Source organism: Ambystoma mexicanum, chromosome 8 (assembly GCF_040938575.1).
Source record: "Ambystoma mexicanum isolate Mex_15411 chromosome 8, UKY_AmexF1_1, whole genome shotgun sequence".
NCBI classification, from domain to species: Eukaryota; Metazoa; Chordata; class Amphibia; order Caudata; family Ambystomatidae; genus Ambystoma; species Ambystoma mexicanum.
Genome location: NC_090929.1, coordinates 1,134,522,497 through 1,134,550,144, shown reverse-complemented (window position 1 = coordinate 1,134,550,144; position 27,648 = coordinate 1,134,522,497). Strand labels below are relative to the sequence as shown.

At 43.9% G+C, this 27,648-nt stretch overlaps 1 protein-coding gene across 1 annotated transcript in view; it reads right to left on the bottom strand.

Moving 5' to 3' along the window:
* Positions 1–9,302: 9,302 nt before the first annotated feature.
* Positions 9,303–27,648, bottom strand: part of ANTXRL (ANTXR like) — a 359,532-nt gene continuing 341,186 nt past the window's right edge. Inside the window, exon 18 of the mRNA XM_069611191.1 lies at positions 9,303–10,462. Coding sequence (XP_069467292.1) covers positions 10,235–10,462 — 228 coding nt within the window. The 3' untranslated portion in view covers positions 9,303–10,234. The remainder of the gene's footprint in view (positions 10,463–27,648) is intronic.

Here is a 27,648-nt window from a genome sequence, read left to right as displayed (position 1 = left end):
GTTCCGGGTATCATTTTGATGGATATATAATTAATCAGCTTTGATGAAAAGCGTGGGTGACATTTATATATAGTGTATAGTGCCATAGCTTGTCAGCCGCAACCAAGTATATTGACTTGAATTGTCACCAGCTGCACTGCCATTTGACCTAGTTGGGTCCCATGCAGCCAATCATAGCAACCCAAGCTTGCCCTCATTGTTTGGAGCTGGGCATTGGATTTATTAGGGCAGAGTAACGCATACAATCACAGTTATTGTCATCCGCTATAAGCACTTGATTCATTTTGGTAGTGCTATACCAGTCATTTAAAATCTCTATACTCTGAGGGAATGGTGTGGATTGAGAAAACTTGACAGTGTTCCAATACATATTTATATATACCATTTGGCTCCCATTCCATATATCAACAGCATCACACATAGTTAGCCACTATGTTACTACTCTACAATAGGCATCATGAAAACCAACTAACAAGCTGCCCATGGACGACCCATCAAACCTTGAACAGCTTTTTTTAGAATTACTGAGAATCTGTATATTTGTGGTTTTGTCAGTTAGCCACATCTCTTGGAAAAGAAATACATATTTGGATATACTAGAATTTAGTTTAGGCCCATTAGTGAAGCTGGTGTTACCTCTGCTGTTTCATGAAAGGACATTCAGGTTGATGTGGTTAAAGATGTTTCATCCCTGGCCACATACCACACTTGGTCGACATTATACCTGGAAATCAGGACCAATTATTGGTCTCTTCACTATAAATTGACTCAGAGGGAACTACAGGACCTTTTTCAACTATCTGTGGGTGCCTACTATTCATTGTACATTTAAATCGCTGGGCATTTCAAGTCCAATGCCTTAATGTCCATAGGTCCAAATTTTGTGGACTCTAGTAGTTACTGCATATAAACCGGACCTGTAAGCAAAAACACATCAATGCCTATTGATAGAAAAGCTTCTATTTGATTAAAAAAAAGATTATAGATCAATGCAGTCTTTAAGTCGATGATAATAACTTTTGTCAGTGCTCTGAAAAATGACTTGGGGACCCTTATCAGGATATCCTGAAAGAATTATACTAACGTATGTAGAATGGTCATCTTTATCGACGTAATACGTCTGCACCATGAGATCGTCGGGGGGTTCCAACGCTCTAGGTCCCCGCTTAATTTTGACCAATAATTCCAGATAGTTTTCCCCAAATAGGAGGTCCACCCTGTCCGTGAGGGTTATGCCTAAATATGTTATCCCCTTCTCCGCTATCTTTAAATTTATTGAGGTCGCTTTCCATTTTATCTCCCCTCTGTCCCCTGCCAAAATTAGAATTTCCGATTGGTCTATTAATTTTAGCCCCAAATTTATCTAATTCATATATTGCCTTGGGGAGAGTGCATGCTGGGTCCGCAAGGGCAACCAGCATATCATCCGTGTACGCTACTACCTTATGCTGACTTCCTGCCATTTCTATCCCTGTGACGGTGGATGACTCTGATTCTGATTAGAAGGGGTTCTTGTAAAAAGATAGCATATAATAGGGGGGACAACGGGAATCCTTGTTTAGTGCCTCTTGTTATCTCCACTCTGCCCGAGACTTTCCCATTTATGGCTATTCTAATGGAAGGTGTATTATAGTTGGCCCTGATCATCTTTACATACTGTTGAATGCTAGACAGGATTGTGAATGTTAGCATGTGCCACACTTAGATGCTATTCTTATCTTTAGCCTGCATTGCATCTAGACAGAAACGTGAGTGTTAGCATGTACCACACTCAGATGAAACTGTGAGGGATGACGGGTGCTACACTTGGATGGACTAGTGATCACTGGCCTGCCTCCCATCTAGACGGAATGTTGAATGTTAGCAAGTGCCACGCTCGGATGGCATAGTGAATGATAGCAAGCATCACAACTAGACATAATTGCAAGGACAGCAATGCTAACTAACCAATCCACTAACAATTTCATCCCTCTGCATACACCTCTCAAACTCGAACCAAATACAACCACAAGCCTAAAACACAGCAATCCGCACAAACTTCACTACACCGCAACAACAAAACAAACCACACATAGACTTGCACAACAGCACACAACGACTACCGATTGTAAAATACCCCAAGCCCAGCCAACTGACCCACCGGGCTGAGGCTGGCAATAGCACATCAATGCTCTCTTGCACTTTTCCATCTTATTCCCACTAACTCACCCCCCCTCTCCCTTTTTCAGAGCCGCCTGAGCGCCAGGGGACCACTCCGGTGGTGATAGTGTGTGGTACAAATATCCTTTAACATTAACATTACAGAGTACAGTCTGTCTGCATCTGTAAACTCATCTTCTTCAGAGTCTCTAGAGTCAAGTAACCGAAGTGCTGGGATTGAGGAAAAAATTGACAATCTTAGAACAATTTAATATTGTACAATCACAATCTTTAAAGATGCATTCTTACCCCACTCTCAATGAGGAATTGGCGCTATTTGAAATTGAATTCACTGGATGCTGCTTAATAGATGCAAAAATCAAAAGAAACCTTTTCACCATTACCTTTTCCTCACAGTTTGTCACTATTGCAGAGTTAAATTGATTTAAAAGAAAAGGTTTTTTGACGGGCCCTGTTGGCACTTTTTCCCAAGCTGAATTTGTCATTTTAGATAAATCTGCTTCATGTTCTACAACAGACAATTCGTCCATTGAATACAGTCGTTAGATGTAGGAGATCCGTCAATGAGGGCGAAGTTGCATATCTGTTTTTGGAATGTCCACCGTTGTTACTATCCTTTGTAAAAACAACACTATCGAGAAGTATTTTCAGTTACGCTATTGTTGGTAAGCTCTATTGTTTATATGAGGTTAAGTTTGATGATTCACAAGATTATTTCTTTTGCTTCCTCTGCTTTTTACTTTTCGTATTTTGGACTTCCATTGCTGGATTGGAGGATGACTCCATATCTGATATTAACTGTGCCGACTACCCAGGTATTACCATAACATCATTTTTTTTAAATATATTTAGGGACCGTAAGAATTTCCTGGAGTTTTTTTTCTTCCTTTTATGCTTTGCTTTTGGATTCAAAGAAAGGTTTATACATTTCTGTGTCTGATTCTTTGGTTGAACTGGAGATTCATTCATCATAACAGATTTCTTCAAAAATGAATGTCAGTGGAATGTTGACTGCAATATCCAATGTATTGCTTAAGTCTAGGCACTGTGGAACATTCTCCAGTGGCCTTTCGATAAGATCTCTGAAATTGTTATGATGCTATGGGCTTCGGGGACTTCAAGAGAGGTGTTTACACTTATAGATTTCCCTTTAAAGCAACACGTATCCTCTTCCTTTTCCTTAGCCTTCTCCCGAACATCCCAAGCATTGATCTGTCCTCCTTCAATAGGGACTCTTGTAGTTGCCTGGTTTTTAAGTAACATACTCTCCAACATGTCCATACATTGCAGGTGTTTAGACAGGTAATGTCCATGTCTCATGGATATGAACCTTAAATTATAATGCAATTCCACCAGAGACTGTAAAACATGTCAGTTCCATGAAATCATATGATTTAGGTATATGATATTCATAGTACCCGATGCAATCTCCTGGAACATCTTTCTTTTTTATTTCATGAAACGAAATTTCCATATTGCTACGCAATCTGGAATTGATGGTTCCATGCTAACTAGCCTTTGAAAAATGTATGATTTTATTTTGTTTTATTTACAAAATAAAAAGATATTGCCTCAAAAACAGTGTTGTGTATTCTGGAATGTGCATTTATGTGTCTGGGTGACACCAAAATCTAATTTTGGTCTGTACATACAATAATTCTTCCGTAGCTCATTGTCAATTTACATCATGAAGCAGGTGTTGCAATTGAAACGTAGGTTCACTACAGCTGCATACCTTTCCCCCCATACACCGGAATCTGAACCTTGAGCTTCATCACAATGAATAGTTGCACAGTAGCATGCATCCAGAGTTGTCTACAATTCAGAAATGTAATGCAGTCTTAATTCTGATCTGAAAGGACCACATTTGCCTTCATGTTTATCTTCCGTTCAAATTCCGAGGATTCTGTGTTACATCCATCTTGTCCTGGTCAGTGTAAGGAGCTGACCTAACCTATATGATCACAGATACATGCCTTCCATTAACCAGGAAGGATGGGTCTTCTCAATGCTGTTGATCTTGTGTTTTTATTCAGTAATGCCTCCTGGCGTTAATTCCTCACAGCCGTGTGTGTGCCATGCACCTACTGTGACCCCAGATTTACCCAACCTATGTTGAGACTTTCCATTAACACAACAAGTTTGGAATAATACATCAGCCCCATATTGTACTAATCAAAGCCAATAGGGCAGTATCTTAGTAAATGCTCTGTAAATCTTCACAGATTCAACAATAGGTCTCATGATGCTTATAGACAAGGTCACGGTCACAATGTTTTGCTAAAATTAAATGTGAAGACTATGCTTCCTTAAATGTTTTTTCGAACATTTTTCCTTTGAATGCTAGTTTATACTGTCTTTACTTTTCGTATTTCCGTTGCTCTAACTTCCTGACTCTTGTTTCAGGTCTTTTGTGAATAGTGCTTAGACTAGTTTAGACAGGTATTGTTTATATTTTTGTTGCAAAGAATAAATGTGAAACCTACGCAAGTGCTAGGATTCAGCGCAGTGTGTTATAAGCTCTTACCTAAATAGAGAGTTAACATAAGGACAATACATAAGGTGTAAATTACAGACACAGTGTACGCAGTCCCTCTTGAGACATTTTACAGTGACTCAATCCACTGTTAAACTGCATAGATTCTCCTGTCGGGACAAACCCCACTTGCCTTCTTGCACCTAATCTAGTAGCACAAAAAGAAATCTTAGTATAGTAGGGCCAATTTGAGTGACATTGAGGGGAACGATTGATGGCCGGGATTTCTGCATCAGACATGACCTGCAAGGTGCATGTTTAAAATTTTAAGTTGTGAAGAACAACCAGCGGATTTCAGCCTTATGAGCAGCGGATGAATATAGAAATGGTTAGTGTTGGAAAACCAGACTCGCCTAAAGTAATAGAAAGTTCCAAGTTGTAATGCTGGAAATGCATCGGAGGGACAGGGCCTCCGTATACTTGTCCTTTACTGCTTTTTATCGTGTGTTCCGTTGTGTTTCCATGCAGGAGTTCATGTGGGACTCCAGGTGGTGTAGCTCTCTCTTTTGGTTTTGGGGAACAGACCCATGGGATACCCTTATGGCACCCATGGGTGGGGGTACAACCCTGTGCCCCTAGTGTATGTTTTTGGGCACCTGTGTGTGGCCCACAGAGCAAGGTACGGGCTGGTGGCAGCTCCATGCAGAAAATGACTGGTGCCCTGAGTATCCTCCATTTTGGGATGCCCAGCCCCTGTCATTGGAGAATCGGTAGGTTCCTGATGGAGACAAGATGGCCCCTGTGGCCTCTTGCCTTCCATCACCTGTTACCTTGATCTTCCCGAAGTCCCGGGAAGCCATGACTCTGTCCCTTCCCCCTGACTGGCTGTTGGGTGGAAGTTCCATATATGGTAGTGTGGGGAAGTGTCGACCAGAGTGGCTGGAGCCTTCCCAACAACCGTATGTTGTGGGTATGCCTGTGGGTGGGACCTGGGTGAATCGAGTGTGTGACGAATATGCACTTCTTCTTGTGGATGTCTAGTTTCTGGTGTTTGACACAATGAGACAGCCCTGCCCGAAACTAGTATGTAGTGTTGAATGGCGTGATACTTGTCCGAATCCACATTCTGAATTGTGAGTGTCTGGATGGAGAAGAATGGCCTGAATGCACTGTGCGCCTGATTGGCTGACAAACTGCTGAATGCCCTTCGTAGTGAATGGGAGATCAACAGTATATCTGGGGACCTCTCACTGCTAGGAATCGTGTTCAGAAGTGTTTGGAAGCTGAAGTCCAAACTACGAAGAGTAACTGGATTGCAACTGAAGCTTGACCTTGAAGCCCTGCTGAAAGATAAGAATTGCTGTTGCTCTCCTTTATCAATCTGAAAGCTGCTGTGTCTCCAAGGACTGACCCAGAGAGGACCTGGTAAGGCGCCCTCTTCCCGAGCTACGAGGGACCATCGTGCACCAGCTGATCTTTGCCAAAGCTCCCTGGTAGACAGACCTTTTGACAGGCTGCCAACCCGAGACGGGGACTGCCACGGGATCGCAAGGAGAAGCACCGGACTGTTGTTCAACACCGTCGACAACCGCCGTCGCCGACCGGAGCCGCCATGCTCCCGTTGCCTAAGAACTCTTGATCCAAGGACGCTCTCGTCTGCATCACTGCCCGTCTGATCCCGCTGGAGAAGACCAGGCCGTTGACGCGCCGAGGAGTATCCGCAGTGGGTTTCCCGCCACCCAAAGACCACAGAGACACCGACGACTTCACGCCCTTGCTGGGCCACAGTTCTTCAAACTCTTTGCGGTCCAGAACTATTGACATCGAGGTGCCCCGCATGCCTCTTCCTTGCAGGACGCTTCCCCCGACGACGAGCACCGCTAGGAAAGAAGCTGCCACTTCACCGCCGTAGTTCACCCTGTTCTCCGTCGGACGTTCGAAAACCCGTGACTCCTGCCTTAAAGGGAGGGCACTCAAGAAGGGCTGTTGAATTCCCCGACGAGGAACGCTACAACACCAGGTACTTTGGGGGTTGCAGAACTATAGGAAAGACTCTTGTGAACAATATATGGACTGGGCTTGTGATATATCTTTATTCTACAGGTTGCCCAGGTGGGGAGATCTCCACACAGAACTGTCTCTAACGGTAGGGGCCAGTATTCTGCCAATTGTTCTAACCAACTGCTTTACTCTTATATCTATTGTTGGTTTCCTTTACAAACTGTTTTGTGTGCCATTTAACCGTACAGTTGATGCACTTTAAAGAGATCGAATAGTAATTGTGGTACCACGTAGAACTGTATATTTGCCATTTTAGATAACCGAGTACAAAGTGAGTTATTGTGATATTGTACATAACCTTGAATATTAATTATATAAAGACTGTTTTAACTAATACAGTGTGCAGACATTCCTTTGTGGGGGCTTAGGGACTACACTGTACTTAAGAACCAGCCTGCATCGCCTCCTGAGAAGCTAGGCCTTGATTACTCATCCATTGCTACGTTATAGAGAATCTTGACTGGGGTCCTCTGTGCCTCTCCTCTACCAAATAGAGAGCAGAAGTACAGACCCCCCCTCCAGTCTTTACACAAGTGCCTGAACATTCAAGGAGATACCTTATGCTTATAATATTTACAATATGGGAACCACATTTTTAACGATTACCAAAGACCATGACCTCATTTGCCATCAAAACAAAGAATCAATATTTTTTCCAGAACATTTTATTGGCTGTTTTTTTTTTTAAACAGAGGTTACATTAACAATTGATAAAGAAAACTTGTATACATATTCAACATTCAGTTTCAGGCATTGTAGCAAAATGGTCACAGAAAGGGGCCCCGCTGGGTTATACAATTGCATCATGAAAGCAAGTTAGTTGACAAGCGGATACACAGCTGCACAGTATATAGGATACGGCAGTACCTTTAAAACAATACAAATCCCCTGCTTCTAAATATCAGAAATAAAATATTCAACACAAAAAGCCATCGCCTCTTATGAATTCCCTTAGTACTTCGTACCCTCCCTCCCTCCGTCCCGCCCTCCCCACAGAAAGAAGTAGATCAACCTTTTAGCACCTTTTCTAACTATGACATTTGTCTTTCTAGCTCTGAATTCAAGCATTGTTAGTTTAGAGAGAGGGGTCCTATAGGAACACATGATTACACATGTCATGTACAAAACCAGAAGAAGGGGCGGTGTTGGTGTGAGAGCCTGGTCCTGCGAGCTCGCACACCTGGGAACAGGTTAACTAGCCACAAAGTAAGGCCTATCTACGGCGCTCGTCGTGGGCATAATGGGGATAGGGACAGGCATGCATCATGCAACATTTGCACATTGAGCCGTGCCTATATTTCGGAGGCACTGACTGATGTGGTGGCGTGTAGAGTTGAGAAATACATTCTACATTGGGAGGATACAAAATCACTGATTCACAGAATTTCTGAAAAGCTTCATTTCAATGTAAACCTTCAAAGTACAAAAATGGAAAGTTTCCAGTAACTATATAAGATCCCTTTGGAAAGTGACAAGTATGCATTATTTGTGAAGTGTCTCAAGAAGGAACGTTGTGTAGAAGTTCAATGAAATATATACAGTGATATATAGCATCCAAGGTAGAAGACTTTTAGAGAAAGTGCTGAGTGAGTATTGAAGGGTATTGATGGTTGTGTCACTATTGTTGGGATATAGCATGCCCATCAGGGTCATTTAGAGCTGTTGGAGCCACAAGAGATTTATAGTTAAATAATGGCTGTTGGTTTAGCCAAAAAAACATTGGTGCCTGGTGCAGGTTGCATGCAAGTCCCGGGCATCATGAGTCGGTTACATTGGTGGCTTGCAGAAGTCATGAGATGTTTCTTATTGCAATGGAAGGCCCATACAATTTTAAGGAATTGTTATCCCATGTCTTACTATGGGATAGAAACAATTATTTTGGTCTGAAATGTGCGTTCTGATATTAATCTATTTTCAGGGCACTTGTTTTCATTACCATACTGACCTTGTCAGTGTCGCGCACCAGGTGGATCCATGTACCAGGGGTTCTAAGGGCCCTGGTCAACGGAAAAAAGTACAGCTATGAGGTGGTAGATCACATATTGTGATTGTCTGTGGCACAACTATCATGGGTAAGGAAGCGAGGTCCAACAGCAACTAGTTTTGCCATTTTCAGCGAGTGACATTTTACAACCCTTCCACCTGCCATGGGGGAATCTAGTGTTTCTTGTAAAGGCAATATAGCCGCACCCCACCAATCCCTCCGACCCTCCCTCAGCTGCTGGTGGTGACCTGGCCAGAAGCCTAGTCATGCCTTACCCCCATGGACTGACTGACTACGAGGGAAACGGCTTGATTAACAGGACACTAAAGCATGGCCTGATCTTGCCTGAGAGTTGACACCATGTGGATTGTTTTATTAAAAACTGACATTTTTCACTCATGGAATGTGAAACGATTGTCACACATTTAAAAAGATGGGTAAGGAGTAGGGCTTCGTTGCATGCTGTGACATTCATAGGCAAAGAATTGAGCTAAATTACATTAAACCGTTGAAGATAGTCAAATAATGTGACTGTGTATAGTCAGGCTGTGGATATCCTGGGATTAGAAATGCATGCCAGCCATTTGGGGACTATGAAAGGTCAGCTCTTTTTTACCATCAGCTCTTTGATGCAGAGTCGGTGCAGCAAGGCCACAGCTAGCAGGTCTTCTATAGAGGCTGGGCAAGAGGACCCCAGGAATGGGGGGAAGGCGGTTTCTCTTGTAGGTGTTAGGAAGCACTGTTCAGTTTAATCATTTCACCGTCTTCAGCATGAAAAGAAAATCTGTTGTTTCAAAACTGTTTGCTCTCTGCGTAGAACCAGATCTTGCATGCAAAAAGCAAAATTGTATTCCATTGAAAACAAATTGATGTTTGAAACAGAAAGAGTTAAACAATATTCATTAGTCAAATGGAAAAAATGAGCACAATTGCAATTGTGTTGCTATATGCATAGACTTACACATGTCAATCAACCACGTGAAATGACTTTCATATTTCATGTAGGCACATTGAAGGCATGACATGTCCCACAGAAGTAGCTCTGCGTCACAGTGAAAAACGACATGTCCCACAATCAGGTGCACGATAGAAAGAACCAAGTGTCCCATATATCACCTCTTTGACACTGTGAAACCAGATGTGTCCCCGAAACGTGGTGTGCTCCAAAAAGGCAGCTCTGGGACAGCACAACATGGCCGCCTGACAGAGACACTGCCACAGCATTGATCATTGGCATGCCTGCCCTACACAGAGATCTGTAGCAGAGAGACATGAGCTTCCTATAAGTCAGCTATGGCACGGTGAAACATGGCATGTCCAACAGAGACAGCTCTGCCGCACTCAGGCATAGATCACAGACTAATTGAGACAGAAATGTGGCAGTAAACTACGGCATGTCGCTTTAGAGATGAATTGGTGGCAAAGTGAAAAGTGACAGTTTTTGCTGACCAGCAACAAATTTCAACTGTAAAAATAAAGGTTTCAGCCAAGAATCAATAAATATGCCACCTTCCGCAGAACAGGTCTATTTGCAATCCTTGGCAACGCAAGAGTTACATAGGCTGGGGTGGTGGGCGAGAAGGCGGGGGGCCAGGAGGCATCCTTGATGGAGGCGGTCCAGGAGGGGGCTGTCTCCCGGGAGGCTGGGATGGTGGAGCTCCAGGATGAGGTTTGGCGGCATTGTTGAGGGGGATGCTGTCTGCGGGTTTCGGTCTCGGAGGCGTGATGAGCGAGGTTGAGGTCCCGTCTGCTTTCACCCGTGTAAAGTTCATACATCTTCCCTGATGACAACAGATAAACCAGATTCATTTTAAAACATGTGTATTACATATGATGAATTCCACATCAATACAACAAGTAGCATGTATGTGCAAGCAGGAAAACGTGTTTATTCTGAATGATTGCATCCTTACAGAAGAAAGAAAAAAAATGCATTTTCCAACTGCAGACAAATAAGTCGGTAAAATGGAAAAAAGTAGTTTTGTAAAGTCGGTTTATCCGCCTTATATACAAGGTCATGTAATGTAGCATTATTGCGCACCCTAAACATATTCACATTCAACAAAGTATATCTATGTAAATCAGAAGCACAGAAATAGCAAATCAGATATACTACAATAGCTGCGAGAGTGGTCGCACAGTTTCTGAGCAAACCATAGCATAACAAACAAGTGCCACAACAGGCCCCGCCTGATGCAGTACGATTGCAATAGTATTGGTGAGTATCTTATTAGAAAATAATGTATCGTCCCTTACAAGGTGCACCCAATCTACTGTGACAATGAGAGCAGAGTCATGGGCAAATAGCCCCGTTTACCTGATACAAGTGGTCTCATGACAATCATATGGTTGTGTGGTTCCCTTGTACGCACAACTTTTCCTCAATATATGTGTAATGTGTAGCAGCAAATGCAGCGTTTATGAGGGGTGTGTAGTCCAAAGCACCCACATGACCCGAGTTTCGGTGGAAGACTAATTTGCTTGTTATCTCATTTTTTTTTATTTATTTGAATTTATAGAGCACACCATCAGCCCAGAGGCATTGAGGCGCTGGTCCAATGAAATTACTTAGTTGCATGGTACAGAAGTTGCTAATGGTTACACAAAGATTAGCAGTAAGGTGCAGACAAAGCAATGCTATCTTTAGTTACATGATTTATTTATAGAAACAGTGTATGGACAATGAATACTCGGTCATGGAAGGTGATGGCTGCTTCATACGAAAAGCATGGTCTTCATAGCTTTGCGGAAGGCTAGGTGTGAGGTTATTCCTTATTAATCTCAATGCAGAGTATGGGTCAAAACCGAAATGTGAAGAGGGGAGAAGGCAAGAGAATGCATAAATGAAGAGGCACTTGTGATGGCGTGAGGGGAAAGGGGTGCAAGGAGATTGGGTGAATGAAGGATGGGCAACAGAAATTAACATTTACCAAACTGATTAGTCTCGCTTTATGTAATGCCACTTTCAGTCGCCTGTCCCCAGCTGTAGCCATCATTTGACCATGAATGGCTTTACATGTTCAAGTTACTGCCATCATATGGCAAGCACAACTTCATTTGCACTGGTGCAACAACAGACACTCATCTGCAGTTATCCTTTGTCCAGGTGTAGCCTTGTGGGCTATGTCTAGCCATCATATACCCAGGTGCAGCACATATGCCAAATATGGCTTCATATAGTACGTATAGCCTATATAGTACGTATAGTATATAGGTTGATATACCTGTATAGGGACCACCACAATGCAAATTGTTACTAGCGTAAAAGTTGATGATGAGCTGATCACCAGTCAAAATGGGGAGGTGAGGGAAAGGAAAGAGCCATGTGAAGAGAAAAAGGTCTAGCAGGCAATTTCATCAATCTTGATGGATCAGCAAGGTCTTTAGGATTTTACGGAATTGCAGAATGCAGGGTGCTTAATGAATGAAGGTTGCAAAGTGGCCCCATAGGGCAGGGGACTGTCGCTGAGAACCTTCTGTTCTCTCAACAACATCATCAGTAGATGGGAACATTTAGGAGCATAGATCAGCCCAGAGGCTCCCAGAACTTGCAAAGTGTTGACATATTTACCTTGCTATCAAAAATATAGTTCTATTTTTGTTTGTGTTTTTGGCAAAAGAAGAAAGAAATTGTTCTTTTAACAAAAAAGCAATTGTGTAGGATAAACAATGACGGTAGCAATTTCCATTCAGGGTACTTCATAAACGAAAGCAATGTTTAGGTAGTGTGAAAAACCTGATGGTATTCTCCCACCCACTCCCTTGGGATCTTCCATTCATGTGGCCAGGAAAGGGCCATTGCTTTTGGATCCCCACCCTGGGGGTGGACAAGTGAGGGAGGATCACTTGAGTGGATGGTCATGAGGGATTGGGAGGAGGATACCCAAGGGTGAGATATGGTATTTCCCCAGTCCCAAAATCACCCTTAACTACTCTCCGTCAGCCTTTACAGGGTATCTCCAGTCTCACCCCATCTCCCCCTCCCCATTTCCACTAGATTCTTAGACGAGGAAGAGGCGAATAAGATCAGTAAAGATTACCCATAGGAATAACATGGGGATAGTAAGGGAAACCTACCATAGGAAAAACTCACGTTGTCCTGCTATTGAGTCAGGCAGGGTCAGGCATTCAGTAGTCACCATTCACACCTGACTCCACTTGACCGTTCTTCTTACTATAAAAATTGTGCCCTGACCCAAGTGTATGAGCGAGTAGGAGAGCCAGCAGGAGGTTGAGTTGGGAGCAGAGCAGATCTGCCAGAATTTCCTAGGACCAGAGGCCAGAGACGGGGATGCCGAGATGCTGAGAAACTGCCATGCAAAAGGGCAGAAGCATGGCGAGGGAGCCGTGTCTCCAAGGAACCAAGAAGGGTCCATATTAACGGAGCCAAGAGGCTCCATAAGAAGGGAGCCAAGAGGCGTGCTGGTGCCCCGCAGAACCTGTTTTTGTGAGTGCTTGTTCCCCAGGGCCAGTGAGACAGGCAAGGAGTGTCTGAGGGGCAGGTGGTGAGGCCCTGACCTTGGAACAAAGAGCCGGAGTGAAGCAGTACCGCAGAAGTCAGCCCGGTGAGTCGGAAAACTTTGCAGAGCCGGGTTGTGAAGATTACGATACAAGGTAATGCCAGAAAAGTGTAAGAAAGAGGACAGCATTTGAATGAGTATTCGTTGAAGGGGGCAGGAAATCTATGACGAAGATATAAGTAACAGTGTAACAGTGTAAGCGTGAGACGCACTTGCGTTTGTTGGACTATGAAACAATATGAATGAAAGAGGGTCAGAAGCCCAGGTAGAAGGTACAAGAGGCACGAAGGAAAGGACAGTATAAAAGAGGGTGCAAGCGACCCGAATGGGGGCCAAAAGGCCGTGGAAAAGGGTGCAGGAGCTACGAAGGGAAAGGACAGTATAAAAAGGGCGCGAGAGACCAGAAAAGAAAGAAGCAAGTGCAACAGTGCACAAAAGCAGTAAAGAAGCATGTAAGAGGCACAAACAAGATAAGGAAGAAAGGTTGGTGCAAGTGTGCACGGAAAAGGCAGAGGAACTTTGGAAAATAGAGCAGGAAGCACCTGAAGATAAAAAGTGCAAAAGGAAGTGAAAGTACAAACCAAGGGAGGGGCAAAGGGTCAGAGTGGTCACGCTGAGGAAAAGTAAAGAGCCTAGTGTTTTCTAAAGCCTCTGATTCTACCCCACAAGAGGATGATATGCAGGAAAGATTGTACATGAGAAAAGGCACATCCTGGCCAGCTGTTTTATATTTTGAAATCTGGAAGAGGCCTGATATTGGGGAAGGGAACCCTGAGAGGCCTATTGAAGAAACTGACTTTGGGCCTCATTATGAGGCTTGCGGTAAGGGGTTAACAGCACCGGTAAGGATGCTGATGCTGTTAACCCCAGTACCGCCACATTACGAGGTCCCTTAGCGGGTCCCACTAAGGCCGGCTGGTAAAACCAGCCGTCCTTAGCGGGAGCCGCTGAGGGACCAGGGAGCTAATAATGGGCCCGTTATTAGCTCCCTCCCCATTCCCATTGAGCCCTATGGGGGCTCGAATGGGGATGGGTATTTTGACGGGGACTTACCGGGTCCTCCAAGGTTGGAATGACCCGGTAAGTCCCCATTCAAGGAACCCGGACATGACCTTGGGGGCAGCCATGGCGCTAATAGCACCATGGCTACCTCCAAACTCGTAATGACCCCCATTGTGTTTTGAAAGCTGGAAGAGGCCTGCTCTTGGTGAAGGGAACCCTGAGAGCCCTATTGAAGAAACTGACTATGTGTTTTGCATTGGAAGTGAACAAGTTAAAGCTTGGGAGAAGGGGACCCCAAGGAACCCAGTGACATTGGAGGTGTTTGAATTCACTGGGGGAAGGTCATACGAACAGCTCTGGTGAGGGAACTCCTCTTTGTGACATTGACCAAATTGCACCTAGTGAGAAGACTGCCTGAAACCAACTTTGGTTTTCACCATTTTTGTTGAATCACTATTTTTCCTTAATACTTCCTATCACATTTTGTACAGCATGAGGGAAAGCATAGGTTTAGACACAGACGGGTGTTTGTTTTGGACTATTAGACAATGACAGCCATTAGAAACATCAGTTAAGGGAACCACCTTAGTTATGGCCTGTCAGGCATTCCACCTCCCACTAACCTTAGTAAATAAAGGTTTTAAAACAAATACTTTTGAGTCTGTGTATCTCTTGATACCATACCTGAATCACAGTAGACAGCAAACAACAAACCAGTAGGGGGTGGTTATTTGAGCAGAGTGAGCAAAGTGAGACTTTTCAAGACTAATCTACTTGACGAAACAGAGCTGGGTTGAGGGTTGGGTGCAGCCAGTATCAGCCAAGGGTGAAGGGAAAAGGACAACCGGGACAGGCAAATGGTAGGGACTCGGCCACTTACCAGAGAAGGCAGCATGTTGCCATCGTGCCAGCAGTCCCAGAGAAGGGCAAGTGCCATGAGAGCCTGGCAAAAAGGCTAACAGATGAATACACTTGTCCATCCACCGGTTTACATGCCAACTGGTAAAGGAACATTCCCATGTTCCAGAATAAGTTGCATGCAATGATCACATGATCCATCAAGGAATCCTAATAAGGGTCTCAACTATCTTCTAGGTGGGTAGGAGGACGTTGCTTGCTGCATTGGAGAAATAGGGAAGCACAGTGGGTAGTTGGTTTCTATGGTGATGGCATTGTCAGACCCCTGCTCACCAGCAAGTCCACAAAGAGTAACGGAATCGAGGAGGTAATCTGGGTTGAGGTTCCGAAGGTTCCCCCTCCAACAGGAGCAAATCTCCTCGGATGCACTTTGCTTAACAGTATGGAAGATCTCATGCAGCACTACATGTTAAATAATAGGTGAGCCCATGGAGAGAAGATCACTTTACATATTGTAGAAAAAGGAAGGTGAGGCGCGCACTCTAGTTCCCAGTCATATATACCTGCGGGGAATCAGTTGACCTTCTGCTCCAAGCGCTTTCATGTCTCTAATAATCTTCAGGGAGGCAGTCTTTCTTTTCAGGTGTTACTGATTAATTTCGATTTCAGTCTCAAAGAATTCTGGTAGCTGTAGTGATAGCACCATTTTTTCACAGGTATACACAACTGGGAACTAGAGTGTGCGCCTCACCTTCCTTTTTCTACACTTTACATATTGAGCTGATATTTTTGCCCATGTTTCCCAAGTCTCCCTAAAATACCCTTCCAATCTCCTTGGCATTCCCTCAAATGTCCCTGATGTTCCCTAAAATGTGCCCATGTATGTGTGTGCGCACACACACGGTCTTCTCCTCTCTGTCATTGAGTTAACGTACCTCCTCAAGGCTCTCTGCAAATCTCTCCTATTTTCCTTCCAAATGATCTGGCTTTCTATGGAAAAGCTCACACATTTCCTAATGATCTGCACCAGTTTGTTGTGAACAATGTTGCTGTGTGCTACACAGAGTGTCTGTACGTGAGCACAGCATTGGTGGAATGTGTTTCCTTCACACCGAGTGAATGTGCCTGAGCAACTGTGACAGAATTAAAAAAAGCTGTAGTGAAAAAAGGTTTAAAGGATTGAAAGATAAAAATTGAGGATCCCGCCATAAAGACAAGCATGTTACGGAATGCTCTATGCCTATCTCAGTACAGAGGCCCCTCCGCCACATTACACGTCCAAATACCTTTAGGGTAAGGCAGTTGGAAAAGTTTAGATCTGGGATACAGCCCTTCTAGTGGACTAGTGCAGTGTATTGTAGAAGATGTCGTTTTCAGTTGCATGGTGTGGAGCCTCATTCCTGTAGAAACAGATGAAGACACTCCAGGATATATATATATATATGCGGTCAATTGTGCAAAGGTCAATTCGGACCCTTGACGTTCGGTCAATTCGGTAATTCGAACAATTGTGTTCGAACAATTTGGGTAATACCAGCTGACCTAGACGGGAAAGCTGAGATACTACACAAATGGATTGCAGATACAATTGACAAGATGGCCCCAGAAATAACATTCACACCATCAAAAAAGAGAGCAATGGCAAAATGGTTTACCCCACTACTAAGCACCATGAAAAAAGAAAACAAAAAGATGGAAATGGAATGGAGGAACGATTACAATCCAGACAAAAAAACAATGTTCCAGAAGCACATTCGCGCATACAAGAAGGAAATTCAAAAGGCAAAGAGAAGGCATTATGATGACAGAATCACAAATGCCACCAACACACAAAAAGAAATGCTCCGTATCATTAAAGAAATGAGAAACCCACCAAGCTGTGACAACACCCCAAACCCCTCGGAGAAACTATGCAACAACTTTGCAGACCACTTCAAAAAGAAAATCAATGACATCCGAAAAACCATCCAACAGAGACCAACCAGCAGCGACTTACAACCAAACGAACCTAAATCAGAACCACAGCACAAACTCAATAACTACCCTGAAATATCAGCAGAGGCATTCGCAATGCTGATAAAACACAGCAAGAAAGCGGGCTCACCGATGGATCCCTGCCCCCCGGACATCTACAAATCGATCCTCGGACAAGGAACACCAGCAGAATACTAAATCTATCACTGGCAACAGGAACAGTACCAAGGATCTTCAAATCGGCTTAAATCAAACCACTTCTGAAAAACACAAGCGGGGACGTAGATGACCTCTCCATCTACAGACCAATCTCCAACATCCCCTACCTGGCCAAACTCCTCGAAACCTACGTATACAAACTAACCCAAGAATACGTTGAAGAACACCACCTGCTAGACCAAGCTCAAGTCGGCTTCAGACCCACAAGAGGTACAGAAACAGCACTACTATCCATCTGGGATGACCTAAAAACAAACGCAGACTCCAACACAACATTAGCCCTTATCCTGCTCGACCTCTCTGCAGCCTTTGACACAGTTAGCCATGACACCCTAACCAAAAGACTAGAAGACATAACCTGCCTCTTCAACACCAGAGCCTAAAACCGAAACAACAATAAGGCAAACGACTCATCAAAAAAAAAAGGACATTGACAAACCCCTAGAACCGACAGAAGTACCCTGAGCACCAGTAGGGCTGACGCTGGACACAGGGGTCCACCCGTGAGACCCAGGGAAACGGAGGCAACAACTCCAGCCAACCCTTACCATCCCCCACCGCCCGTACAGCCACAACTAGGTACCACGGGCTGTGGAACGGACAAGATACCACCAATCACCACACAATCGGAAGTATGGACACTAGCAGCTGCGCTAGTCATGTGGAGGGGGTGAGGAGCATGCAAGGTTATTAAGGGAGCGGGCGGAGGGGACAGCTAAATCCTCAAACGACCTCGAATGCAAAAACGGGCACGTACCTCCTGAGGCTCAGGGTGTACAAGCATCCCGTCGTGTAAGATTACACAAGCCCAACCGGTTCAGTCCAGGATAGAGATACAAACTAACCAATACCACTAACAGTTTCCTTCTCTGCATACACCTCTCAAACTCCAAACCAAACACAACCACAAACCTCTAGCGCAGCAAACCGCACGAACTTCACTACACTGCAACAACAAAACAAAAAATACACATAGACTCGCACATCAGCACACGACGACTACTGGCCGCATACAACCCAGGCCCAGCCGATGGAACCACCGGGCTGAGGCTGCCAACAGCACATCACTGCAATCTTGCACTTTTCCAGCCTCCACCCACTAACCCACCCCTCCCTCCCTCTTTCAGAGCCGCCAGAGCGCCAGGGGACCACTCCGGTGGTGATAGTGCGCGGTACAAATGACCTTTAATATTAACATTAACATGTATACCTCTTTAGAAACATATGGACAAGTAAAGGATGGATGTCTCCACTACGCATATAAGCAGTACTGAACAAACAAGAAGGCCTCATTTTAGTGTTGCAGTTAAGAAAAGCAATTGAATTAAATAGAATGGAAGTTCAGCTAAGAAGTTGACTGAGCCAAGAAAGCCAAGGTCTTATCAAACTGGAATTGGCTGACATTAGATACAATTAACGTGAAAGAACAGAAGCTCCTGTTCAGGAAGATCAAGCAAAAACAAAACATCATAGGAATATTAGAGAATAAAATCAAATGCACGAAAAGGATCAATTAATGGTGTCCAGTCATGTGATAGAAGAAGGTTGGATGAGTGAGATGATCACACCTATGCATGGAGGCCGGCTGTTGCCCATACTCCTTACAAAATTGGAGAGAACAGTACAAACTCAAGGCCAACTTCAAAGCACTAATTGACACTGGACCATTGAGGTGGTGATGGATGATATGCTAATTTGTGGGAAGGTGGTGCTAAGACGAGCTCACCCGCACCTGGTTGTTGAGTCTGCGTGCTGCTAACATAGGTAGAAAAGTACTGATGGGGGTTAGAAGCCAACCAATTGTAGGGGACCACGTAGTTGGGGATCCTATAATTTGAGTAGCCAATAGGGCATCGTACATTTAGTGACGTTCATAGTGGCCAGATTAAGGGGAGGGCTTAGTTGCCCCACCTGATGTTAACTATCCAATTATTTCTTTCTGTTACTCTATACAGATATGGAACCTATGCTTAGTTATTCACTTAGAACCAATCCCAACTCCCGTTAGGTTTTTGTAGTTTGCCACGTAGGATGACGTTGGTAATGACGCAGGTCAGCACGTCAGTGATGACCACTTTTGGGTACAAAAGCCCATGTTTTTTTATGAAGTAAGCAGAGTCATAGTATCGACCGATTGCTGATGTTCGTTGTACTCCCTGTTTTTAGATACTTGACATTAAAACAGATGAACTTTGCCAAACTATTTGTGTCGTCTTGATTATTGTTGTATGAATAAAATCTGCATCCCCATCCATCTCCAGGGTATTGCTACTCATCTTAAAGGGCTGGACGGTGCCTCCAGTTCACCCTGTAGTTGGCTGCTGATGTGCCGGATCGTCTGTGGCACAGAGCGGAAGTGAGTGCTATCCTTTGCCTGGCTCAGACATTACTTTACAAAGTTCTCTCGTACTCGTGTTTGGTCTTGGGTTCCTTGCTCTCGTACATGCATCGCACTTTGGGCCTCATTACACGGATGGCGGTAAGGGTTTACCGGTACCGGTATTTTACCAGTACCGGTAAATCCTTACCGCCTTACTACGAGGTCCCTTTGCGGGTTGGGGAATTTAACGCCTGCTTTTTGCAGGCGTTAAAAACCAACCCGCAAAGGGACCAGGGAGCTAATTACGGTACCGCAATTTGCGGTAGCGTAATTAGCACCTTCCCCATTCCCATAGAGCCCTATGGGGCAAAAATGGGAATGAGGAAGGGCAATGGTGGAAGGGGGAATTACCGCCCCGCCAATCTTGGAATAGGGCGGTAATTCCCCTTTACACCAAGGCGGTGCCGGTATTTTACCGGCATGAATCATGGCGCTAATAGCGCCATGGTTCACCGCCATCCGTGTAATGAGGCCCAAAGACTGGTATTCAGAACGCTTTTGTGCGTGCCCTGAATCAGGGAAGAATCAATCTGGTGTATTGATGTAATCTGCTTGTAAAGATTAATGGGGAGAACTCCAAGCAGAGGTAAGGGCACCAAATAGAGATCTCGGATTCAATCTCATAGCTGCTGATATACCCACAGCTCATGTACTCAATGATATTGGTACACATTACAAATCCCGGCATGCACTCTGAAGACAAACACTAACGGGAATAGATAAAGAGTAAAAGTGTCTCCTACACCGCTGTAGGACTGACTGTATCCAAAAAGCGCCTCTGCAACAGTTATCTAATTCTTTAGCAGCCTTTCCACACACTCTAACATTTAAAGAGATTTCTAAATAAGCTTTTCTTGTGGCATTGAGATCTTCTGAAATGAAAATCCCAGGAGATACTGTCAGGTGTCTTAAAGTCACGGCCCTTATTTCCTTCATTCAAGACATGGTGACTGGATATGAAACCACAATCTTGATTTCTACGTAGCCACCAAATCCTTGCCTCTCCTACTGTACCGGTCTCGGAAGAACAGCATGTCCAGTGTGGAGCTTAGCTGTGGTGGAGTGCTTTGGAGTTTCTCTTCTACATGTCGATGAAGTTGCAAAAACTTCTCGGTCTTCATGGGGGGAGAGCAGAAATGGGCACGCCTGAAGCCTGTGTCAGGGGTTGCTTCTTGGTACTCTTGCTAAAAACAGAATTGCTTAGTGTTTTTCGGTGCTGGACTGTCTTTGTGGGCAGTAGACTCATATGCAAATTCCTATTATTATTTGCCTGGTGGGGCACAGTGGCCTAATACGTGACTGTAGAGCCTCCACACGACACGCTATGTATGCTGTTTGTTCTCAGTAGTTTGGCTCAGATCATCCGGCTAGCTCTCTTTATTTAGATCAAGTATGTGGGATGGAGAATTGAGAACATTGATCTTGATGTTTGCTTTACCCTATACCCAAACATACATGTGGACACACTAAGCATTCTGTTCCTGAAATGGTCAAAGCTCCTCAGACAGCACTTATAATCTAGAGCATGGAGCAAGTTCTACATAGTCAGACTTGATGTCATTATTTTAATTTTGCAGAAAATGTCAAACATTCAATAGTAATAATCGAATTGATTGTAATGCAGGAGTCCACCGAGGGATGCTTGCCGATTTTATTCATTGATGACAGGTTCACTATAAAATAGAAGTGCTTTCAGCCCTCTTTATCCACACACATAATTTCAACAATATTGTGTTTGTTAATTAAGTGGTATGCGCTAACAAAATGTTTTTATAATGTGGAATAATCGACCAAAACATTGGTTTCAATATGGCAATGACACCCTAATCATGTTGACTGCTACCATTTCTAATAATTAACATTATTGTTATTATCATTAACAAGAAGAGAAACAGGAGCATTTAACATTATGATTTTTTAAATACTGCCACGACATTCACTGACACCACCATCGACGGAGCAGTCGATGCCTATTTCAATCATTTCTCTGCAATAAGTCTGAAGTAGCTCAACTATGTCTATTTGTGGTGCGCCGGTCTACCAAGGCATTATTCTGTAGGGGTCAGATAAAGGGGTCGGCTTTCAGTGGCCCCATGGGACACTCTGTACCTTTGTGTTGCCAAAGGTTTTAGAGCGCTCTTTTTTTGTCTGAAAAAACTGATTGAAAGAAAATTCAAGGCAATGTTCAATAACAGGGAACATGTATATAAGGGCCAGTGATTGAAGTGAGGGGGAACGGTTGGGAGTGGTGTTCCACTACTTTTATTTTTTTTGTTTACTGTTCCTCTAATTTCAACGACCATATTCACCATTCTATAGAGTGGAATTGTCCATTAATCTCCATGTGCAAGTGTAAAGATGTAATAGTAGCCTTAGTTACTCGTCACTTAAGACTATTCTAATGCCCCGGCTGCAACGCACGCCTTATCACAGGTTGCACTATGCGTCCCCCTACCCTCTCCCTGCCGAGAGCACTGTTCCACTGTACACTTCTACCACTGAAGGGCACACTAAGCACACCTTTTTAGGGTACATCCACCCACATACACACACACACACACACACACACGCCTTTAATGAATTCATGAGGGGTGTGTCCCCGATTCATTTAGTCATGAGAAAGTTGCAAGGCCTGCCATCTTCCAGAGATGAAACAGGTGTGCACAGGTTCCGTGCCCACATATTCACTCTCTTCAATAAAAAATAAAAAAAAAGTTGTGTTCCTTGCCAAATGCTTATTCCTAACACACTCCGATCCAGGAGGTCAATCTTGCATTTTAATTCAATGTGTCCCAATTTGGTACCAGTAACATACCCACATTGTATCGCATAATTTAATGCAGCAGTTCCAACCACCACTGGCATTCTTCAAAAGCTGATTGTTCGAAGCACCAACATTGCCGGTGGGTGGTGGCAAACCTCTTGTATGTGTTATCCTAGAATAAAAAGCAATATTCATAAGTATGTTTGACACCTCCTGATGTTTAACAGGTTTTCATTCTGAACCTCTGCTCTCCGGATGACTGGGGACGTCGGGTGCCTGTGGTTTGAGTCTTCTCCCCTCCACCCTAGGCTGGCTTTTGAAAAGCACGGAAGCAGTTTGCTTTGGCCATGCACATGAATTCCATTGGCTCTTGCCTTGTATTCAGTGTAGCTTTCTGCATCCTCCAGCTACGCTATTATTAGGACTCTCACTACAGCATTAAGCGAAGGGATGTCATTTTGGGGTCGCAATTGCTACCCCTGTGGTCTCCCTTGCTACCCCTAGAAGAAAGAAAAATTACTTTCTTTTTTTTTTTAAATTTTTTTTTTTTAAATGTAAGCTCCTGGGCTGTGGCCAGAGTCATGTGGCTCTTTATTTTTGGAGTGGCTGATTTTTTTGTGCAGGCCTCTTAAAATAAAACGGGGTTCCACAGGTGTATCACTGTGAGCAGTGACGCTAAACTAGAAAGAATAGGAATAACACATAATTTGTCTTTCTGGAATTCTATCAACTAATTGCTAGACTCATAAAAGTTTATTTCCGGGCACTTCAGGTGGTGAGCCTCTGATTTAGCCTGTTCTTAAACACCTCAACTCAGCCTTTCACCCTTCTGAGGTCGATAAATGAGTACCAACACAGGTTGGCTGATATTGTATGTACATTTGATCTATGTAAATCGCTTTAGCGTAAGTGTTGTATAATAACATATCATTATCATTTGGCCTTGGAGGTCTGCTTGCATTCTCAGTAATTTGGCAATATGGTCCTATACACACTGATATTAATGATACATATGGTGATCCATTCTTGTAGGAAATGTATTTAACATTATAGTGATATCGCAACCATATTTTTTGTAGTCTACCTAGGAACAATATGTGATGTCCCTTCCTTTTTTGTCACGGGGTGAAAGGTTGTGTTCCATCGCTTCCCGTGATGTCACTTTGAGGTGGGGGGTCAAATGACATCACTTCCTGTGATGTCATCAGAGGGCAAAGGTCATGTGATGTCACTTCGGCTAGCCCCTGGCATTTTGGTGAAATGACGTCCCTGATTAAGCGGACACAGATATCAACACTTCAAACCTCTGCCGGAATTGCAAAATGTACTCCCTTCCTATAGGTTAGCTGAAATGGCCCCTGAAAGTCATACCATGGGAAATCACACATGCTTACTTGCCCCTTCTGTTCCCTTAACCCTTTTCATAGAAATATTATCTGTGAACTGTTGTTTTTATCAGAAAGATTATAGTCACTCATATATACATACACACACACACATTAGGGGTGTTATAAAACAATAAATAAATAGATAAATAAATAAATAAAATGGCCGTTAAAAAATGATATATTCTTAATAAAGCACCAAATGAAATAGGCAGCTGTGCTTATAGCTGATCAATTTCAAACACGATATCAAGGTGATACCAGGGGCCTGAATCAGAACTTCACTTGGCAGCATAATGCAAGGCACGCTTGGCTCCTTGAATTCTGAAGTAATGTTTTTCTGCCGGCAAATACATGATTATCAATAGGGATTTAGGTGTTCAGAGAGGGACGGGCTGTGGGTGCAAGGAACCTACACCCACTTATCTGTCAGCGGGTGTTTCATGAGTGGAAATGATAGACACGCTAATGCTTTTTTAGAATGTGGCAGCCCTTGCCTAGGCCCCCTCCCATTTATATTCAGCGTGCGGGCTGATGCACACAAGTAGTGCCCCTGCCCACACCAAGCGTTTGCACAGGATAGAGTCACTGCTCAAAAACAGCACACGCACAAAGTGCAGGTGCGTGCTCTGTTTGCACAGGGATTTGTATCATGAATTTGGACCGTTCTATTTAGAACAATACACCGATACAAATGCCAGCCTCTTAAAACAAACATGTTAAATGAGAATGGAAAGGACAAGTCATCAAACATTCTGCATCCCACAATTGTGAACAGCCCTTTTAAACCTAACCTCTTTAAGAGTGTGTTTACATTTCTCAGTTGAGGAGTAGGAAGAATAATGTGAACCTCGGGGTTTCCTCTTCCATTTTATTTCTCGTTTAAGGCAGCATGTATGGGTATTTTACTGTGTCTGATGATATATGGGTGTTTTTACAATTGTTTTAACCAATATCATTAGTAGTTAATATTTTACCATCATTTTCAAAATTCAAACATGTATAAAAATATGAACTACACCTGCAGCACATGCCAATTTCGGTAATAATTAGGAGTGGGCAGCAATTTTGAGATGGCCCGTTTCTTAAATGCTTGACATTTCCCATCAGGGGAGGGTGAAAAAACGTCGGCATGGAGTTGACAGTTTAGCCATTGTAAAGGTGCGAACAGAAAGCCGACATTCGTGAAGTCGCATTCTCATTTTCAGCATTCAAATGTTGACCTGGCAATCACTCAAACAGGACATAGAAAGAGTATGATACTGTAGGTAGGTCATAATAAAATGCAGAAAGGAAAACACCCCCACATTGTGAGGTGCAGCGTGGCGCTCTAGAGGGACACGTCTTGTTCGCAGGGTGGGGTGGGGAGGCTGGGAATCGCGCGCGCCCTTCTTGTCACGCGCTAAGCCGCGCGCTGCTCGGCTGGCTGCTGAACATGTCACTGCCCATTAGAAGCTGTCACTGCGTGCCCTGGAATCGCGCTGATTACCCTGCAGCGCTGAGCAGGGCTTAGTGGGGCGCGCAAGCTATTTGTCACCATTAGTTTTCACCCTGGTGTTGAAACAAAGGATGTCTGCATTTGGCTGGTCTAATAGGCCACATTAAGGGAACTGCCCTGATGTTCCTTTGGACATTGCACTACCTTTTAGTTTCATAGGCACTCATTGCACTACCTTTTAGTTTCATAGGCACTGCTGTATGAAACAGGGGGGTGTAGCTGCACCCGCCCCCGCTGTCTCGTAGGGTGAAGGAAATGCTGGTTTGTTCACTCCAAGAACACAGGACTTTCAGTAGAGGTGCACTAGCCCATAGGGAAATTGCTTCTGCCACGCCAGAAGGGAAGGAGCAGAGTCACTCGACTCAACACATTTGACACCAAGACCTCCACAGCTATATAGTGGTCAAGCTTCCCCTCTAGTATATTTTGTTGTGCCGCAATTACCACCCGCTCGAGGTTGGGATGTGGTCCCCGTGCCCAGTGGTCCATCCGTTCTGATCTAGTTACCTCAAACTCCCCTTTTTATCTAAGGGTCTCTATCAGTGGTCCAATTAAGTTAGACCCATCTCTCTCCCCTGTTTCCGTTTGATCTTCTATAGGGAAGGGTGCACCTAGGTCTCCTTTACATTCAGACTAGTCTCTTCTTCCCTGCACTTCATTCTGGTTTGGCATACTCTCCAGTCTTTCTCTGTTGTGTGTTCATTTCATGATGAGTCAAAGTTGTTCAAACGTTTTCGTCCCGTTCAGAGTTGTAGAGCCAGGTTTTTAGACGTTTTCTGAATTTTAGGTGGTCATTCTTAGTTCATATTCCAGCCAAGCAGGAGAATGCTAATCCACCTTGTTTTTTTTCTCATGTACGTTTAGGTTCTAGCCGGATGTCGTAGCTGGATCTGAGTGTTGTAGTTGGCTTGTAGATGGTGATTTTCTTTTGTATGAATTCCGCTGCTATGCCATGGATTCCTCTATGTATTATGCACATAGTTTTGAAGGTGATTCGTTTTTTGACTGGGAGCCAATGCAACATTCCTAGGTATACGCTGTTGGCTTAGTACATCCTGGATATGATGGCCAGTGTTTTGTGCGTGAAGGAGAGGAATGGTATAATCGTTTTGATCGTGTGTAGATGCAAAAGGCATTTCTTAATTATTGTGTTTACTTGTGCTTCTAAGGTTAGCTCGTTGTTCATTAGGATTCCAAGGTTTTTGCCAATTGTGGATGGTGTGGGTGTTGTTTCCAGGTCTGTGTGCCATGAGATGTACTGGTTGCATCCTTGGTTGATTTTCGTCTTCTGCGGGTTGAGTTTGAGGTTGTTATTGTTCGTCATTTGGCAGAGTTCTTTGAGACAGTCTATTAGCGGTGTGTTCTCCTCTTGTTCATTGCCGATTTTCTAGATGATTTCGATATCATCTGCATAGTTGTAGCAGGTAAAGCCGTATCATTTGATGAGGTTGATTAGTGGTGTCATGTAGTTGTTGAAGAGGAGCAGGGATAATGAGTATCATTGTGGTACTCCACAGGCTGTGTTCCGTGGTGTGGATTTGAATGGTTTCATCCATACTGTTTCTGTTCTTTCATACAAGAAAGATAGAATACAAAGCAACGCCGTGTCAGTGATCCCTATTTCCTCCAGTGTCTTGATGAGGATTTTATGGTAAACTGTGTCGAATGCTGCAGAGAGGTTGGGTAGTATCAGTGCCAAAGTCGTGTTGGAGTCGACGTTGGTTTTTGGGTCATCCCACTAGAGAGAAGTACCATCTCTGTCTCCCTCATGTGTCTGAAGCCAATTTGTGCCTGGTCCAGTAATTGGTTGCTTTCTATGTTTTCCGCTGTTTGTTCATAGACATAGGCCTCTAGTAGTTTTGCTGGATAGGTAATGTTTGAGATTGGTCTGTAGTTGAGAGGTCTTCCACCTCGCACTGTTGTGTCCTTGAGCAGTGGTTTGATGTAGGCAGATTTGAATGCCCACGGTATTCTCCCTGTTGAGATAGATAGGTTGAAGATGTTTAGGTTGCATTCCGATGGTGTACCTTGTGAAAGGATTGATTTATAGATGTCTAGCGGGAAGGGATCCCTTGGGGAGCCTCGCTTGTTTCTTTTTTTCACCAGTTTGAGGAGATATTCTCTTGACATTTGGGCTAAACTGTTCAGCCTGTTTTGTGGTCCCGGTGTAGATATGGGAGGGTGCAGGGTCTGGTTGATTGGTCTACTTTGTGATATCCAGTGTATGTTATTGATTGTATTCTTAAAGTGATAAGCAAGAACGTCGCATCGTTTTTGTGAAGACACCAGTGCATTATTGCATCCATGGGGTTTTCTTAACACATTTATGATGTTGAATAGTTCTTTCTGAGTGTTGGTTGCTTTTGT